The 19,611-nt window shown below is 51.3% G+C and overlaps 1 protein-coding gene across 6 annotated transcripts in view; it reads right to left on the bottom strand.

Moving 5' to 3' along the window:
* Positions 1–3,103: 3,103 nt before the first annotated feature.
* Positions 3,104–19,611, bottom strand: part of FAM168A (family with sequence similarity 168 member A) — a 185,950-nt gene continuing 169,442 nt past the window's right edge. For all 6 annotated transcript variants that reach the window (XM_036325034.1, XM_036325035.1, XM_036325038.1 and 3 more), the window contains 4 exons: positions 15,532–15,674; positions 10,573–10,747; positions 8,852–8,982; positions 3,104–8,223 (listed from right to left, as the gene is read on the bottom strand). In XM_036325034.1, coding sequence (XP_036180927.1) covers positions 8,870–8,982; positions 10,573–10,747; positions 15,532–15,674 — 431 coding nt within the window. In that variant the 3' untranslated portion in view covers positions 3,104–8,223; positions 8,852–8,869. The remainder of the gene's footprint in view (positions 8,224–8,851; positions 8,983–10,572; positions 10,748–15,531; positions 15,675–19,611) is intronic.

Genomic DNA, 19,611 nt, shown 5'->3' with positions numbered 1-19,611 from the left:
TTTTGCTTTGAAAGCTGGTGTTTTACGCTTAAACCGCATCTTATGAACCAGTGTATTTCAAAGGCTCCGATAGCCACCTGTACTAGTGGCTGGTGGCTCTGTACTGGACACAGCTCTAGAGGAAGTGGCGCCTGGAAGACGATGTGGTAAGACATACTGGGAGCTGGGTAATGTGGAAGGGGAAGCGTGCGCCACAGAGAGGCAACAGCGTATGCACAGGCCAGCCATCAACAGAAGTGAGGAGTTGGAGCGGCTGGAAGTAGAACCATCTTGCCAGGTGTGGAGACCGGGTGGGGTGGGCGTTAGAAGGCAGCCCGTGGGCTCTCGGAAGCTATCAGCCGTATCCCAGGGACCCCAAGGAGCTCCTAAAGCATGTAGGAGGGGGAAGGGCACGGTCAGCCTGTTCTTGGCGGGTGGGGGAGCTGCAGGAGCGCAGGTTCCACAAGGAAGCTGTTGCCAACATCCAGGCAAGAGATGGTGGAGGCCGGGCTGCGTGGGTGATAGAAACAGATGGGTCCAGTAGATTCCTAGGACAGACCGCCAGGGCTTGGTGATGGGATGCAGGTCAAGGGATTAGGGACAGCTGGGTGGGTAAAGAGGCTCAGTAGTCCTGAGTCATCTGGAGAGAACATCTGGAAGCACTCAGGTAGGCATTGCTACCAGTACTAGCCTGGGCCGGGGTGGGGGGGTGGGGGGGACATGTTCCAGGGAGAGGGCTCAGGGCACTGCTGGGCTGCTCCAGGGCACTGGCAAGGTGGGAGGAAAGCGGGAAAGTGCAGTACCCCGGAAGGGGAATGGGAGACGGTGGGGCACAAGGCCAGGTGCTGCTGCTGCTGTGGAGTCAGGAAGAAGGCAGGGTCTGTGTTAGTAGACCAGGGATGTGGCTGGCGTCATCTCAAGGGCATGGCGAGAGCAGGGCCAGGCTGAGTGGGCTGAGCTCCCTGCAGCAGCCTGGCTGTGCCAGGCCATGGGTGGTGAGACCCTAAGACTCCTGGGAGAGAGCTAACAGGAAAGAGGCCCAGGAGTGTGGAGGGGACGCCTGTGGGCCTTTCTACTGGGCAGCAGCCTTGCAGGGCCTGGCCTGGCTGCTTCAGAGAAAGCTCTGCCCTTAAGGGGAGGCTGGTGGACATGCCTTGAGATTCCAGCTCTCCCCACCTCTCACGGGGCTTCCCAGTGGGCAGGAAAGGAAGGGCACCTCTGCGGAGCCAGGGGACAAAGCTCTAGGAGAGGGAAGGAAGGAGACGGGGGCTGGATAACAGGAGGAACTGTCTGGAGCACCAAAGGCTGTCAGACTCTGGGACAGGGTGTCCGTTGTGGGGGGCTAGCAGGCATCACCGTGCAGCCAAGGACGGTCCCTCCTTATTTGCCAGCTGTTGGCTATATCTCAGGAGCTAGCTTTTCAGTGTCTCTTCAGCCACCCAACTCCGTTCCACCTGGGACTCAGCCCCACCGGGTGAGGGTGAGGGTGAGGCCGAGGCCGTGCCTTCTAGATGCCCTCTCGCCTGGGGTGTGGCACATCCAGGATCAGCCAGGGTGGAGACTGAAAAAGGGCTTCCCAGGCCAGGTAAGGGATACTCCCACTTTGGTGCCAGGACCTGGGGTAACAAACACTGCTTCCCTCCAGACCCCCCAATTGTCTGCATGCTAGAAGGTAAGAGGTGTGGCTGGGCCAGTTTCTTTACCTGTCCTTCGGGGACGTTGAGGCCAGCTCCCAAGGGCGAAGAGGGCCTGAGGTCAGGGAGGGCTGTGTCTGAGGCTCCTGGCCTTCAGGAGCTCCTTCCCCCAAACGTAGATGTATCAGACCCAGAATTTAGGGTCTTTTCTGGGCTGAATGATCACAGTTTCTTTGCTTGCAAATATAACTCCCCTATGAGAAAGTCCTTGCTCTTCCGTTCCCAAATAGAGGCAGCACCCCATCCTCACCCTCCCCCCTGGAAGCTCTTCTGGCTTGTCCCCTCTAAATCCTGATGGCCTTGCCAGCTGTTGAGCTCACGGCTGGCTCAGGCCACTGGCAGGGACGGGACCTGGAGGACAGGGTGGGTGCTGGGCTGACCGTTTCTTATCGACCCACACCCTTTCCTGCAGGGTCAGAATGTGGGTGCTGGACCGTTCTCTTCCTCCCTGCCTGCTCTGGGCCCTCAGCCCTGCCACTGGGACCTGCAGCCAAGTTCCTGGGGAAAAGCCCCTTCCTGCCCTGGAGAGCTGCTGTGACAGCCTGGCACTGCCTGTGGGCAGAGGTGCTCACCACCTGAGCACAGGAGGGGAAGCTGGGGATGGTGCGATGGTGGCAGAGTGAGGCTGTGGAAAAGGCTGAAGAGGTGTCTGAGTTGTAATTACAGCCCAGTGTGAGCCAGGTCAGTTAGCCAACCTGGGCCTGTTTTCTCTCCAGTGGAAGAGGTTGAGTGCTTGGAGGCTAGGAGAGTGTAGATCTGTGGGGGGCCAGGCCCTGGAAGGAAATGGTGGCCACAATGACCAGGAAGAGAAGGCCCGACCTGGACTGGGGTAGTGGCTCTGTCCAGAAGGGAGACAAGAGTGAAATGTTTAGGATGCAGAACTGCCAGCACTTGATGAACATTTGGATGGTGACCACGTACCTTCCTTGGTTTCCCACCTGACAGACTGGCCCTTTAAGCAAGTCAGGCATCGCCTCCTTTGGGGTGGTGCCTGGAATGTGGAGCTGACTATGGTGAGTTCAACTCTGCCCTCCCCAGCTGTCACCGTGGTCAGGGTACTTACCCCCCTGAGCCGTCCCTCCCGAGGACAGGCCTAACAGGACTCACTTCCCATCATGTTGTGAGGATTCTGAGTTACCAGGCATCACGTGCGGCACCAGCCACGTAAGTGAGCACACAGATGTCAGCCTTCATCATCCCTGGCTTCCCTGTGCTTCTGTAGGACACACCTTTGTCCAGGTGCTGATGGCCACTACCCAGCCCCTCAGCAGTGAGTCCAGGGCAGCCCCTGTGCCTGCAGGGAGATGCAGCACAGGTGTGGCCTGCCTGTGAGAACAAGTTTAGGCCCAACTTGGGAAGAAGCCAGGGACTCACTGGCCAGGAGGTGGTCTGTGTCCCCTGCCCCAATAACCACCAGCCTGGTCACCCCCGACTTTTTTGGGAAACTTTTTTTTAATAGTTATTGAATGTTCTACAGCTTACAGTAAATATCATAGTTACAAATTCTTGGCTTCAATCTTTCAGAATGATCACTATCTGATCAAAACAAAACAAAATCCCAAAAGAATCCAAAACCAAACCAAACCAGATTTACACTTCATATACACAAGCGAGGCCATGGGGCTTTCCCATCTTTGCACTCCAGGCTGTGTTTTGAAAACACCTATAAGTTCTTTGATCAACTACTTGGAAGACACTGGTCAAAGGTTTATTATTATTATTTTAAATGTTTTTCCTTTTAAAATGTGAATTCCAATAAAATTTAAAAATCAGATTCCAACCTGTAGATTAAAATGAATTAAAAAATACAAAATCATATACAATACTCTCACAGGGATGTTACATGCCATGAGAACAGGTGATATGAAACAGGAGAGGGGGACAGGCCCTGGGCCTTTAAAGGTCATTACAACTCCAAGTTGCTAGAGGCCTGGTCTGGCCTCCCCTTGGTGAGAAGCTCAAGTCCCACCCTAGATGCACACAATCTGCTGACCCGCGAAGGTGGTCTCTGGGCAGTCCCACTCTTCCCGATTCTCAGGCTGGAGGAGGAAGGCTGGAGCCTGCAGATGCTGGTCTTGCTGGGGTCCAGCTCAAAGATGATTTCACCCATTTGACTCCCAGGGGCTGGTACTTATCTGCAAAGCTGTTCTATCTGTTCTCTCCGGGAAGGAAAACACCCCTGTACCAGGAGCTGGAATAGGTACGGGTCTCACCGCCACGCAAGGAGCCTAGGGACTACGGGTGCCGCCACAGGAGAGCAAGCGCTCTAGTTTCCCTTCAGGCTTTGGGACAGCCAGTCCTAACTCCTGTGTGTCTCACTTGGCCACTGGGCTGGACGCAACAGCATGCAAGACAAAGTGCCCACCAAAGAAGCTGAGTGAGTGGGATCGAGTCTGGTTCGGGCGAGGTTGGCTATGGAATGTTGAAGCTGGCCTGCCAGAAATTTTGACGGCTGGGCCCTGGAACCAAGTAATGCCTAATTTCAGAAATGAGTTCTCTAGGAGGGGACCATGGACAGGTGAAGGACAGACCCTGCAGCAGCCTGGCCTGCCCGTGGAGCCTGAGCTCTCAGGGGCTCAGGTGTGGAATCTGATGTTAGCCTGGCTGAGTTTCTACTGTGATCCTGCTTCCCGCCTGCCCACTCCACTGCCTGACCTAACCCCTCTGGATTGCTAAGCTTGGCATGTGGCTGAACACCACATCCCCTGCAGTGATGTGGTAGAATGCAGGATGGAAAAGCAGAGCTGCCACACACTTTCAACTGCAATCGAGGAGAAATGCCACGGTGAGATCCAAGTTATTCTAGTCAGAGTGCTGTGCCCAAGACCCAAGCCTTCTCGGCCCTCCCGCTCGGGCCATGGAGCAGAGCTGAGGAATCTGACATGCAGGGCTCCAGGCCTGGCTAAGCCAGGGCCTTGCTAAGACTGGCCTACTCCTGTCTGCACACCACCTCCAGAACTTGGTGACCAAGAGGCTTGCCCTACTTTATGTCCCACGATTCACTTCTGGAGGCCACACAGAACAAAGCAAGCTCCTCCAAAGAAGCACCCCCAGACCTCTAGAAGTAGATAGCTCAAACTTGGAACAACTTGGGTGGCCAGAGGTAAGAGTTGGGTAAGAAGTCAGGACTCTGCACCATCTCTAGGTCCTGGTCCTCAGCCCTGGGACAGACAGGAAGCCATCCCTTCCTCATCCTGCCACTCAGACCGCAGGTGCCAGCAGGAAGAGCAGAGGATCTGAAGAGTTCAAGTGTTGGCTCTTTCTCTTGAGCTCTGTGACCTTTGGCAAGTCTTAAGACTTCTGAGACTTAGTTTTAAGATGAGTAATTTGGCAATCAATGTCAAAGTACTTTGTACATGAAAACACTCTGGACAGGTGTATGTCCTTGTTCAATATTTAGGGAAGGGGATATCACTTTAGGATCATTACCAGGAGAGAGAGAGAGAGGAGCAGCAATTGTCCTGTCTCATGGGGGAGACATTCTTAAAACATTTTCAAAATGTGGCAGATTGGGGGCACTCCAGCTTCCCAGGCCCCAAGCTACTGAGAGGGAGTCAAATAGAAGGGAGGTGGGGGTAAAAGGGTTGGCTGGTGACTGGAACCATCTATATACCCCCAATGCTGGCCACCAAGCTGTGGTACTGGGGAGAGGCAGTGGAGGGGGTGGAGAGGGATTTACACGCGGGGCCAGCAATGCAGTTCATTGTCATGTTAGCCTGGCCAGGCTTGTGGATCTCCATCAGAGCAAGAGAACGAGGCTCCAACACTCATACTATAAAAGGGGTGCTGGGCCTGGGCTCTTCGGACGACAGCCGTTCTGTGCCTTGGTTACGCCTTGGGGCCTGTCTTTGATCTTGAGTTACATACTAGGGCTAAGAGAGGGTGCAGAGCATAGATGCATCAGTCTGCAAGCCTGTGTATAAGTCAAACTGGAGGGAGAGAGAAAGCAGATAGACAAGTCACTTTGCTTTTCTGAGTTTGTTTCCTAAGTCAAATGGGAGGAATAATCTGTTTCACAGGATTAAATCAGAGGATGGATGTGAAATTGTTTTGTGAGCTTCAAGGTACTAGACATTAGTTTTTACTTACTGGTGTAGAAAGAACGAAAGTAACAAGGTCATTCCTAAGTCTCCTCTTTTTTCCTTCCTCTCTGGTTCTACTGCAGCCCATCTGGATGCAGCAGGTTCAGGAAGCCTGTCAGGATGCCAGTGTTCTGCTCACTTTGGGCAAGTTCCCTTTCCTTCTAGAACCAGCCTCCTCGTTTGTCTAGTGGGTATAACAACTCTGACCACGTCTGTCTCAGGGCCAGTAAATTAAAGGCTGTGAAGTGCTCTGAAATCTATGAAGCACCTGATAGATAAATGCCAAGATTTCCTGTTACTATTATGATTATTTTGGCATTTTCCAAATATGTATGACATAATCTAAAACCATCTTCACCCTTACAAACCAGAGAGGAGGAGGAGGTATCTGCAAAAAGTAGATTAACACTGGGAAACCTGGTTGTTTTAAAATGAAGCTTCAGCCCCCGGGACAGACCACTCAGAACAGCTGGGCTTCTCTTTACGGGTCCTCCAGGTCCCTGGCAGGCCGAGAAGGTTGGCCCCAACTTCTGACTCTGGGCTGAGGATGCTGATGGGCTTTGCCCTCCTGGCCCAAGGGTTTCTGATTTTTTTCCTGATTTAGGGAGTGATGGGAGGTAGAGATAGGGATAGGTCCACATTTGCATGAATTTAAATTGAAAAAGTTATTTAAAATCCCAAGTATTATCAATGATCCCACTCTGTACAGTAAAATGTCCTTGCCCCCACTAGGGGGGGCTGCTGGCCCAGCCAAGTGCTAGGTGCAGGGGAGCAAACCAGGCTCCTAGCTGAGACTAGCAGGGCCTCCTGACCCAGGGACCCCTCTTCTCCCAGGCCTCATCCTGGTCCTCCTCTTCTCTCAGGATGAGGCGCTACTGTCCTAAATGCATGGACCCTCCTTTCAGACAGCACACCTGCTCATTCTCCTAGGGCTGGAGACAGGTACAGGACATAAGTTCCAGGTGTCTTCACAGAATTTCAAAATGCTATTTCTTCATTTGCAATTTCTGTTCCTGCCATCTGCTCCCATGTAACCTCTGCCCAGTCTTCCCCCTGCCTTTGGAGTCTAGGGAGGAAAAGAACAGAAACAAAAACCCAGACAGATACTGTTCCAGAGCTCACCAGATGTGGGCACTGCTGACTTAATTTTTACAAAACCAAGCCAATCCATCCCTAGGTAAAATTTTTGTGAGCAACATGCCCCTAGGTAGAAAGGCTGCATTTAATGCTAAGTTACTGCAAGATCTAGGGAAGTCCTTTCCTCTTTTTCAGGCCTCAGCTTCCTCATCAGTCAAATAGGGGAATGGATGAGATGATTGCTAAGGTCCCTTCAGTTCCATGAGTCTATGAAATGTTTATTGCTATTGCTTTTCCTTCACTATTCTGACCTTCAGAGCTGCCAGCACCCATCTGGAATGTGGTTCCTTCACTTTGGCCATGAGTGGCTAAAGGTAACCAAGAGCCTGGCCTGCCTGCCAGCCCCAAGGACAGATGGGTGAGCTCTGGCACTGGGAAGGGCAGAAGGAAGGGAGAGAAATGCCATAGGTTCCCATGCTAATCAGGAGCTGGCTCCTCATCAGAGTGGGTCCATGGGGGCTCAGGGGCCAAGGTCTGGGTTACACAGGGCACCTGGCCGTCCAAGGCTTTGGGAGGCTGGGAGCCCACCACCCTGCAGCTGCTTGGCAGGTCTGAGGTCAAAATCACCTTCTGAGGAAGTGCCAGGTCAGTTTACATTACTGTGCAAATCAGAGGGTCAGGCCCAGGCAATCTAGCCAGAGGCCTTACAAACCAAAGCCAGCAGGCAAGCACCTCTCTCCCTCTTCCCTCGCACAGTGCTCCCCACACCCCCAAGTTCTCTCCCAAAAATCTGTTTTCCACAGGTTCTCACCTGGGATATTAAGCTGCTATGAACACTCCTACCTAATCAGGTGTTTTGTCTTGATCTGTTGCGATGGTTCTCAGAAGACATTTCATGTGTCAGGACATGGTAATGCCCTAAACTAATCTTGAGAAAAATAAAAAAAGGAAACAATCCCCCAAAGATGGAGCCTGCTCAACAGCTCTGAGTTCCCACCCGGACCCAAGGGCTTTTCAAAGGAAATCGGAAATCGTGCCTTCAGCTGAACCACTGCAATAACCCCCACTCTCTACCTGCCGCTAGACCGGGATCCCCGGGGAATGGACGCTTGGGGAAGGAAAGAAGAAGAGCAGAGAGGAAGTGCCTGGTCAGGTAGGAGGAGGGGTGAAGGTGGAAGGGCCGTGGCTAAGAGGAGGGTAGTGGGGAGAGGCAGGAGATTAGAAAAAGCAGCTTTTACATAAACCAAAAATAAAAATCAAAACCGCTAAAGATGCATAAAGTGACCCTTGCACTTCCGTTGTCTCTTCTTGCAAATAGAGGTGGTGCTGCTAGGGAACTGCTCCAGCACCTGTAAGACTTGAGTAGTTGCATACAATGTGTGACTCCAGATCTGGGGAGGAAGGGGAGAGCCGTTAGTGACAGTGGTGTTCCCAAGGCCATTTAGGAAGCCAGGGGACCGCCTCCCCTCCCCTCGGGAGTCCTCTGTGCTTTCCAGCAGAGCTGCCTGCTTCCTGTCCAGTGCAACAGCCCCTGGAGGATGTGGAGGGCAGAGCTGCTGACACCCCTGCCCCCTGCGGTTCACTGGCACTGCCTCAGAAGCTGCCAAGGGCAAGAGGAACGGGGGTGGGGGTGGGGGGTTGGCACTAGTCAGAGCCAACATCTGATTGGAGTAAGATTTCAGTTGAAGAATGGTGCCCACAGTTCAAAGAAGTGTGAAGACCGTATGGTAAAGAGTCTAGAATTTAGTACTAGAAGACTGGAGTTCAAGTCCCTGCTTCATTGTTACTGGTAAGGGATGCTGAACTATGTAGTTATCTGTACAACAGAGCTGATGGGATATGAGATAACATGTTAAGTACTTAGAATATATGTAAAGTGACACCATTATTAAGAGTGATATTACTGGACTGAAGCATTAAAGCAACTGGTAACTGTCCCTGCCCCACGACACCTGGGATTCTAAAGCAGTCCTAGTGTTCACTCACCCTCCTACCTCTCCCACCCCAGACCCCACTCACTTGGATGGGCTGCAGGCTTTACCAGTGTGGTGGCACATAGCTGTACGCAGGGGTCCCTTGGGCCCTGTATGTTGGCATGGAGACAGGGTGTGCCCCAATCGCGGTGTGCTGGGGTGCAGTCAGCAGGGTCCCTGAGCACCAGAGAGAGAAGAGCAAAGCTGATGAGGCCATCCCAGGGCCCTGGGATGGACAGGATGAGGCCATGGTCTTTCACACAGCTGCTCCCCGCCTGGGGCCCCGCCTCCCCGCCAGCTCATGAATGACCCCATCTTCCCCACCTGGCCCGGTTTCATCTTAGGAAAAGCTTTTCTGATGCTCCAGGGCAGAGCCCGTCCCTTCTCCAGTGGCCTCCTCTCTGCATGCTCTTGTCACTGCAGAAATACCTGAGGGGTAACTTGCTATGTGGTTGTGCTTCCCACTAACCTAGTTGTTCCTAAAGGCAAGGCTCTGGTATGAGCTATTGGAACCTGGTACCCAGGACCTGAACAAGGCTGGCACCGAGCAGCATTTAAAAGCTCCCTGATGTGATCTGGGGAATGAGAGGCCTCCACAACCGTTTCCACTTGGGGCAGAATAAAATCCCAAACTCTTACCTCCCACCCACTCGACTCCTTGTACTCTCTTCCCTCAGAAGGTGACAGCTGATTCTTTAGAAGTTGGGACTCTATGCCGAAACCGGTTTGGCTCAGTGGATAGAGCGTCGGCTTGCGGACTGAAAGGTCCCAGGTTCGATTCCGGTCAAAGGGCATGTACCTTGGTTGCGGGCACATCCCCAGTGGGGAGTGTGCAGGAGGCAGCTGGTCGATGTTTCTCTCTCATCGATGTTTCTAACTCTCTCTCTCTCCTTGCCTCTCTGTAAAAACTCAATAAAATATATTTAAAAAAAAAAAAAAAAAAGTTGGGACTCTAAAAATCAGGCATAGCCCTCTTGTCTTCTCATCTCTTCTCTGGAGTATCAACTCCTCCTGATTTCCCTAAACCTGCTCTTCCTCTGGCTTCTCTTCCACCCCATCCTCCAGGCCCCTGAGGGGGGGAGGTCTAATTTCTGGAGTAAGCTAGAAATGGAAAATGGTCCTTCTGGACTCCTGCTTCCCCATGCATTACAACTAATTATGAGACAGGTCCTTACGCTCCTGCCTGCTAAGTAACATTCCCCATGCTCTCCTTCCTGGAGCCATTGCTGTCATCAGGGTCCTCATATCATCTCTCCTCTGAACTGCAGCCTCCCCGTGTCCTGTGTGCTTTGAGCCCCCACATCTAATCCTGCCTCCACCTTGCAGCCAGAGGGGATGTTTCAAGCCCATCTCTCCTCTGCCTAAGCCCCTTCTCCGATACCTACAGGTATTCTTCCCCACTTTATCTCTGCTGATTGCTCCTGCCACCCCTCTAACTTCACACCCCTATTTTCTAAGTGCTTTAGGCCATTTCCATTCTGTGAACACGCCATACTCATGGTCTTTCCGTTTGGACTGCCCTTGGCTCTTTCATTTCTCTGGCTAGCGGACATTCACCCTAAAGGCCTAGTTCAATATGCCCTCCTCTGAGATCTTCCTCATCCCTGCAGTCAGATTTACTAGCAGAGGGTCCCGCCTTTACTTCCCAGAAGCCCCGGCACAGGGTTTCTCCTATGATGCTACGTTGATTCCATGACTGTGTTCCACTCTGTCACGAGTTCCTGGAGGAGGGAGATGAGTCGACGCTGACACAGAGATGGCCCTCACCTGCTGACATCGCCATGGTAGTGCCAGCCACCATGCCCATGGCCACGCCGTTGGTCCTGGGGGCAGCTACAGGTGCCGGGTAGATGGCGGAGGGAATGCTGTTGGGCTGGACGACCGTGGTGTGGTGGATGACATGGGGCTGGGCAGCGTACACCGGCTGTGTGTAGTAGGCTCCCTGGGGGAGAAGAGGCTGAGGTCACACAGGCTTTTAAAGGTGGGCGGGGTGTGGAGAGGAGGTGGGGGGAAGCCTATTCTTCCAGGCCCCAAGGGAAGCACAGGCCAGGGACACGGGGTATGGGCCTCACTTGGGGCTCTGCTTCTGTCTCACTACATGATTACAGACAATGCAGTGCTGGGCTCAGCTTCTGGTCTGAGAAGTCAGGCTCCAACCCTGTCCTGCCTCGTTCCTAGGGCTGCGAGGATGATCTAGTGGGGTAACGGCTCTACTTCTGTAACACTGATTTGCATTTTAAAATGTTTGTATCTTATTGCAATGTGCCCTACACGCAGCCTAACATGTAAAGGCAGGGGCTGCGCCAATGAGTGAAGAGGACGTGGCGTGCTGGTGAACGCCAGCGCACTGCGCGCACACGGGAAGGACTAGTGCCAGGACTAGTGCCGTGGTTCCCAGCGTGAAGCAGACGCCCCACGGGAGGCAATCTGAGAATGAGTTATTAACAGTGAATTTTTGGCATTCCTTATGGTTCCAGAGGCCTCATATGCAGGATATAAACATGGATTGTGACATATTTATGCACTTCAGTTCTCTATTGTTTTGAAGCTTTATTTGCTGTTTTTCCATATCACTTCATATTATTATTTTTTAAACAATTTCTTAGTGATTTCTTCCTCAGTACTTCAACTGTCCTTTCGTTCTTTTTTCCTTTTCATGGATGCCATGTTCTTTGGAAGCTTGTTTAGACTAAGTTAATGGCCTTTCAGGCTTCCTCCACGTGAATAGGAGTTCACTTTTTGGATAATAAGAATTATATGTTGGGGCCAGGGGGGCATCAGGATTTTAGGGACGCTTAGGTGGGGCGTGGCCAAAAAAAGGTTGGGAACCCCTGGACCAGTGGGAGCGTCACACCGGTGCGAGTGCTGCCATTTTCCTGGAAGAAGGTCACAGGTGCAGAGCATTTCCCTAGATATCTCTTACCACCTATTCCCTTCAGGAACAAGGTTGAGGACGGAGACCGTGGTCTAAGGTGACTTTCAAATGCCTGGACCACATGGCTGCTTCCTCCTGCCACAGCCCACAGGCCTGCTGACCTTGTGGGGAGTAGGCAGGGCCCCTGGATCATCTGAATCCAGAGCTTCTAAAATGTTTCTACTAAATAATGACAAGAGCTTCAGAATGTGGTTTGTGACCCCAGAGGTCTGAGAGCAGAGTGCAAAGCAGCCTACCATAAACAAGAAACACTTATCTCAAGCCTATTGTTCTTTTTAAAGTTTTGCTTTTTACTCTAAATATAGCTGTTTTTTATATATAAAAAGCATTCTCCTTATTATTTAAACCTCATGTCAGCCCAGCCAGGTGGCTCAGTGGTTGAGCATCAACCCATAAACCAAGAAGTCACCAGTTCACTTCCCAGTCAGGGCACATGCCTGGGTTGTGGGCTTGATTCCCACTAAGAAGCATGTAGGAGGCAGCCAATAAATAGATATTTCTCTCTCATCCATGTTTCCATCTCTCTATCCCTCTCTCTTCCCCTCTCTCTAAAATCAATAAAAACATTTTTTTAAAAAAGAGCCTCATGTAAAACTGTCACTCCAGAAAAATGTGCCCTGAGTGTGTTAAAGCCTCAGTCACTATAGCATTGCCATCCCCTCAGAACACAACATTCTCTAGCTCAAGGAGCCCAGATGGGGCATTGAGGCACACAGAGTGATTTGTCCAAGGTCATACAGCCAACTGGTGGCAGAGCCTGGGCATTAATATGTCCTCCCCACTCAAGCTCACAGACTTTATCAAGGAAGAATAGATGTGGGGGGTAGAGAGAAATGCCCAAGACATAAGGGTTCTCATCCTGACTCACCCAATAGGTGACCTCTCTGGGTCTTGGATTCCCCATCTATATCTATCTATCTATCTATCTATCTATGCCTAAGCGACCATCACAACTGAACGGATGACTGAATAGGCTGCCTGGGGCGACCAAATGACTGAGCAGCAGGCTGCGTGAGGTGACCAGGCCCATAGGGGGGGCAGTTGGGGGTGACCAGGCTGGCGGGGGGGGGGGGGGCAATGAGGGGCAACCAGGCCAGCATGGGGGGGCAGTATGGGGTGACCACACTGGCACGGGAGCAGTTAGGGGCTACCAGGCAGGTGGGGGGAGGCAGTTGGGGGGCAACTAGGCCAGCAGGGGGGGTAGTTAGGGGCAATCAGGCAGGCAGGCAGGTGAGCAGTTAGGAGCCAGTGGTCCCAGATTGTGAGAGGGATGTCCAACTTCTGGTGTAGGCCCGATCAGACATCCCCCAAAGGGTCCCAGATTGGAGAGGGTGCAGGCTGGGCTGAGGGGGATGCCCCCCGCCCCATGCACAAATTTCGTACACCGGGCCTCTAGTGTGTATGTGTGTGTATGTGTGTGTATATATATGTATATGTGTGTGTGTGTGTGCATGTGTGTGTATATATATATAGATCAGGGGTCCTCAAACTTTTTAAACAGGGGGCCAGTTCACTGTCCCTCAGACTGTTGGAGGGCCGGAATATAGTTTAAAAAAAAACTATGAACAAATTCCTATGCACACTGCACATATCTTATTTTGAAGTAAAAAAACAAAACAGAAACAAATACAATATTTCTATTTGTATGTGGCCCGCGGGCCATAATTTGAGGACCCCTGATATATATATATATATGTGTGTGTGTGTGTGTGTGTGTGTGTGTGTGTGTGTGTATATATATATATATATATATATATATATATATATATATGTGTATAAAAGCCCAGCAACCGAACAACGGGACGACCAGAATGACCAGTTGACCAGTTGGTATGATGCGCACTGACCACCAGGAGGCAGATGCTTAATGCAGGAGCTGCTCCCTGGTGGTCAGTGTGCTCCCACAGCAGGAGCAGCCGCTCAGAGGGCAGGTCCACAGCTGCTCAGCTGACCAGGATGAGCAGCACTCCCACAGTGTGCCGATCCCCACAGGCCATACCCCCACCAGTGCACAAATCCGTGTACCGGGCCTCTAGTCTACACTAATAAAAGAGAAAAATGGTAATTGGCGTACGACGCTACCCTTTTCATTGGCTAATCAGGGCTATATGCAAATTAACTGCCAACTAAGATGGCAGTTAACTGCCAACAAAGATGGCGGTTAATTTGCATATGTAGGCACAATGCAGGGAGGCGAAAGGGAAAGCAGGAAGAAGCCCCCTGCCACTGACAGTGATCGGAAACCCAGGGGGGAGCTAAGAGCTGGGGGGCAGGGCAAAGGCGGCCCTGGGGCCGCCTTTGCCCTGCCCCCCAGCCATGATCGGAGAATCAGGCGCCTTTGCAGCCCTGGCCAGTGATAGCAGGAAGTAGGGGTGGAGCCAGCGATGGGAGCTGGGCACGGTCGAAGCTGGCAGTCCCGGGAGCTAGGGGTCCCTTGCCTGGGCCTAAAGCGGAGCCCACGATCGCGGGGCCACTGCAGCTGCGGGTCCCCACTGCCCGGGCCGGACGCCTCAGCCAGAGGCGTCCTGCAGGGGCAGGGGCGGAGCCCGCGCAATTGCGGCGCCCCCCGCTGCCACTGCAGGTCCCCGCTGCCCAGGCCGGACGCCTAGGCCAGAGGCGTTAGGCCTGGGCAGGGGCAGAGCCTGCAACCGCGGGGAGCTGGGGGTCCCCTGCCCAGGCCTAATGCCTCGGCCAGAGGTGTTAGGCCTGGGCAGGGGCAGAGCGGGAGATAGCGGGCAGGGGCGGAACCTGCAACCGCGGGGAGCTGGGGGTCCCCTGCCCAGGCCTAACACCTCTGCTGGAGGCCTCAGGCCTGGTCAAGGGGCCGATCCGGTGACTGGTGATCGGAGGGTGATGAGGGTCAACTCCTCTGGCCGAGGCATCAGGCCTGGGTGGGAGGCTGGGGGTCCCCTGCCCAGGCCTGATGCCTGGGCCAGAGGCATCAGGCCTGGGTGGGGGGCGGAGCCGGGGATTGGGGGGATATGATGGTCCCCTTGCCCAGGCCTGAAGCCTGGGTCAGAGGCGTCAGGCTTGGGCGGGGGGTGGAGCAAGCGATCAGAGGGAGATGGGGGTCCCCTGCCCAGGCATGATTCCTGGGCCAGAGGCCTCAGGCCTGGGCGGGAGTCAGAGCCAGTGATCGGGGGGAGATGGGGGTCTCCTGTCCAAGCCTGACACCTCTGGAGGCATCAGGCCTGGGCAAGGGGCAGAGCCAGCAATCGGAGGGGTCTGGGGGTCCCCTGCCCAGGCCTGACGCCCAGGCCAGAGGCATCAGGCCTGGGCTGGGGGCAGAACCAGTGATGGGGGGAAATGAGGGTCCCCTGCCCAGGCCTGATGCCTCTGTCAGAGGTGTCAGGCCTGGGCAAGGGGCCGATCCTGCGATTGGAGGGTGATGGGGGTCAACGCCAGAGGGCTCCCAGTATGTGAGAGGGGGCAGGCTGGGCTGAGGGACACTCCCCCCCCACACACACACCCAGTGCACGAATTTCGTGCACCGGGCCCCTAGTTTGTATATAAAAAAGCAGTTGAGCTAGATCTCCAAGAGCCTTTGCCCATCTTGCATTCTGGGCTCTGTTAATCTAAGTGAGTGACTTTGTGTGTCACTCCCGGGGGCTGAGGTGGAGTGAGGGAATGTATAAACTGCAGGGATATTGTTTCTGTGATACAACAATGACAGCTGGGAAGAGCCAGGAGCTCTCCTTCCTTTTCTTTCTTACCTGCACCCACCCACCCACTCAGGCTGGTAGCTCCTTTACCTGGAGAAGAGGTGGGCCCAGGCTTCCACATACACCTACCTGGGCATACAGATTCTGCTGAGGATAGGCACTTCTGATGGGATACATGGCCGTCTGATAGGGGTTGGGTGATGGGGAGTAGGGGGGTGGAGCAGTATTGCTCTGGGTTGGTGGGACCTTGTATGGTGTCCCCGCAGTATATCCTGTACCAAGGCAATAAGAAAGACTTCCAATTAGTTGGCAGAACAGCATTGCTGGAAGGTAGCAGGTTCCAGTCACGACTCCCTAGACAAGAATGGGCTGAATCCAGGCTGGAAACACAGATGAGAACAGACAGAGAGCAGGGCTCCACTCAGAGAGCACTGTTCCCAGAGGCAGCTCCCTCAGTCCTGGTGCACAGGGATGCATGTGTAATTCTGGCATCTTTTACTTCTCTGGATCTTAGGACTCTCATCTATAAAATAACAGATGGAAGTAATGATCTCTTAAAGGACCGTGGTAGCTCCAATGGTCTGGGATTCTGAGCTACCTGCCGTGAGAGGCAGGTGCACACAGATGGGGGACCCTCAACCTGCTCACTTCTTTTTTATACATAAATGCATAATAGTATAACTAACTTTTTGTTGTTGTTAATTTAAATTCTTGATTGTTTAATGTATCACATAACCTGCCCACTCTTTATTGCACTCTCTATCTTGCTGCTTTTCTGTCTCCTCACTAAGCACCCAGGGTATTTTCTGCTGTTTCTTTCTTGATTTCCCCCTTTCTCTTATTTCTTTTTCCCGTTGTATCTCTCTCCCTCCACCATATTCCCCTTCCTCCGTGCCAAGTTTTAAGGTGAAAACTCCATACAGCCCAGCCAGCATGGCTCAGTGGTTGAGCATCGACCTATGAACCAGGAGGTCATGGTTCAATTCCCAGTCAGGGCATATGCCCAGTGTGGGCCATGCAAGAGGCAGCCGATCAATGATTCTCTCTCATCATTAATGTTTCTCTCTCTCTCTCCCTCTCCCTTCCCCCCTGAAATCAATAAAAAATAAAAGTAAAAATAAAAACCTCCATACAAAACACCATTCAAAGATCCTCACCTTCGGAGATGCTGAAAAACTTTGCTCTATAGAGCTGGTGTTTCCTCTCCCCGTGGGGCATGGGGCAGGGCTACCTCTGCCTGAAGGCCTGAAGTCAGGGGTCACAAAGGTTCACAGTAATTTGGAACCCAGGCCATGTGGGTAACTCAGCAGGGTAGACAAAAGCTGGGGGGAGGCTGAGAGATCAGACCCTAAGAAACTCACCATCGCCCAACCAAACTGCTGCCCCAGGCTCTTTGGAGAAGAGACTCAGATTCTATGTTCACAGGACACACTTGAAACAGGCATCACTCAGGAACGAGAATCACAAATGAATGACTGGACTGAACTCAAGGATCTACATGAGATCCTGGGGCTTAGAGAAGGCAGGTCTTTATAGGAAGCTCTCCTCCTTTCTGAGCTGAAGGGACAGTGCCACATCATCCCAAATCTCGCTCAGTCCACATCACAGCTCTGGCTTGGTGCCCTCAATCTCAGATGAGTTGGCAGGATCTGGGAGGTGCTGTTTAGTTGCTACAATGGCACCATAAAATATGTCCTGTCCTCTTCCCAGAGTCATGTCACTTATCTTTCCTCCTGGAGATCCACAGTTTGTTCCATGAGAAACCAATTTTGTGGTCAAATACACTTGGGAAATAAGTAGCAAAGAAGATGGGGGGAAAAGAATACATGAAAGAGAAGGGAGCATTGATAAGAACTGGAAACTAACTAGAAGGGGTAGTGTGAGCCAGCTGAGGGAGAAGTCTACAGCAGATTCCTCCAAGTTTCTAGATTGTGGAGCTAATCATGGAAGTGGTCATAGGAGAAGCAGATATGTGGGGAAAACAGGGACTTTATAGTAGCTTTGCAGACTTCTAGAAGCCATCTGAGGGGTACTTCAGCTTGGAGACAGACATTATCTTCTATAAAACAAGGTAGCTGGGCACATCCCAAGAGTACACAAGGGACTGTGGTTCTGAGGGATCTTAATCATTATTTTGCAAGAAAGGAAGAAAGAAGCAATGTAAAATAGAGATAAAAAGATTGGGTTTTTTTCATTCCATGACCCTGAGAAGTTTTAGAATGACAAGATGAATTGTGAATCTCTAAAATAGGGATATGCAAGAGATTTTCCCAAATTTATTTTACCGCAGAATCTTTTATTCATACTATTACATTTAAATCAGGCAAACTGCAATTTTTGGTAATCATAGTCTGTTTCGGTAAATAAAGTTTACAGTAACACAGCCATGCCATTCATTTACGTAGACTATGGCTGCTTTCCTGCTACAGTGGTAGTTATAAAAGAGACCATATGGCCTGAAAAATCTAAAACATTTATTATCTTGCTGACTCATGATTTAAAAGTGTAAAACAAGGTATGGGGAGTCCTGCCAGAGTGGAGAGCATCTCTCTTCCACAGGAGGGCAAGACACCCCTGAACCCTAAGATGCCTGTCTATGAAAGCTATCCAGCAGAGTAATGGTTGTTAGTCTAGAGCAGCGGTTCTCAACCTGTGGGTCGTGACCCCTTTGGGGGTCGAACAACCCTTTCACAGGGGTTGCCTAAGACCATCAGAAAACACATATATAATTACCTATTGTTTTTGTGATTAATCACTATGCTTTAATTATGTTCAATTTGTAACAATGAAAATACATCCTGCATATCACATATTTACATTACGATTCATAACAGTAGCAAAATTACAGTTATGAAGTAGCAACGAAAATAATTTTATGGTTAGGGGTCACCACAACATGAGGAACTGTATTAAAGGGTCATGGCATTAGGAAGGTTGAGAACCGCTGGTCTAGAGCCAGAGAGACTGCCTGGGTCCAAATCCCAGCCCTGCTACTTAACAATTATAGAATATATCAGTCTTCTCATCTGTAAAACAGGGTTGGGGGAGCGGGGGGAGGAGGTGTAATAATAGAACCTACTTGTAGGATTACTGTGGTAAGTACATTAATAAGTGCAAAGCCCTTAGAATAGTGCCTAATACATTAAAAGCACTTAATAAAGGTTAGCTATTCTTTTTCTCTCACTGTATAGAGAGATAGTGAGCTTCCTGTCCTGGAGGTATATAAGCAGAGACTGGTCTGAAAGACTACAGTAGATAGTAGTTAAACTATGGCTTCCTTGGCATGATCCAACTTGAAAAAGACTCCAGGATTCTAAGATTCTAAATTTTTACAGTCTAAAATGCCATCATTTTATGAGTCTTTAAAGTTAACAAGCCAACAATACTGGTGACTCTCCTTTACGCTCCCCGGAGAATCAGCTCTGGGATTTTGATCCCTGGGAAAGCCTGCACTTCCCCCTCTTCACCACAAGGACAACTACCTTACATAGTATTGAGATCATCCCTCTGAGGAAAGTCAAATGGCTCCAAGAGATTGCAATAGAATTTGGTTTCCACATCTAAGAATAACCTTGTCTGAGAATGTTTCTCTTTTTCCATGTTATGAAATGAAGACACACACATACTCAGAATACAAATCAGTAGCCAAAACACCCTTGGCAGCCAAAATGCTGCTGCAGCAGAAGGCCTTGCCTGTTTGTCCAGACAGTCTGAGCAGGGAGAAGCAGAAGGGCAGAGCTAAAGGAGGCCTCAGAGATCATCAGACCAACACACACGTCTCAGATGAGAGACTGAACATATGTTGAGCGAGCCTGACTGCTTGCAAGGACTCAGGACTCAGGGCTCTGTCTTCTGACCACAGTGGCTCTCAAGGGTGCCGACTTTGTCAGAGGCTACAGAAACTGCCCTGGGCCCTGTCAGGGAGTCAGGTTAATTCTTTTCTCAAGACATAGCCTCATTTGGGTTAGATAATATTAGAGGGGACTTCCGAGAGCTGACATTCTAAGTCTCTGAGTATTTCAGTGAAACTTTCATGAGGAAATCATTGCAGAGGACTTTCCACAACTGACTGGTGGTCCTGTTCATGCCTTGAGGATCACTGGAAAATCCCCTGGGCTGTGGCCTCAGCTACCTTGAACATCACCAAATTCAGGGTCATTGCTCTGTGCATCTAAATAAAAGCTGCTACTGGGCTTGATGGAAAAAAAA

Source organism: Myotis myotis, unplaced genomic scaffold (assembly GCF_014108235.1).
Source record: "Myotis myotis isolate mMyoMyo1 unplaced genomic scaffold, mMyoMyo1.p scaffold_m19_p_10, whole genome shotgun sequence".
Classification (NCBI taxonomy): Eukaryota; Metazoa; Chordata; class Mammalia; order Chiroptera; family Vespertilionidae; genus Myotis; species Myotis myotis.
The sequence above is the reverse complement of the archived record's forward strand: the minus strand, read 5'-3'. Positions and strand labels throughout refer to the sequence as shown.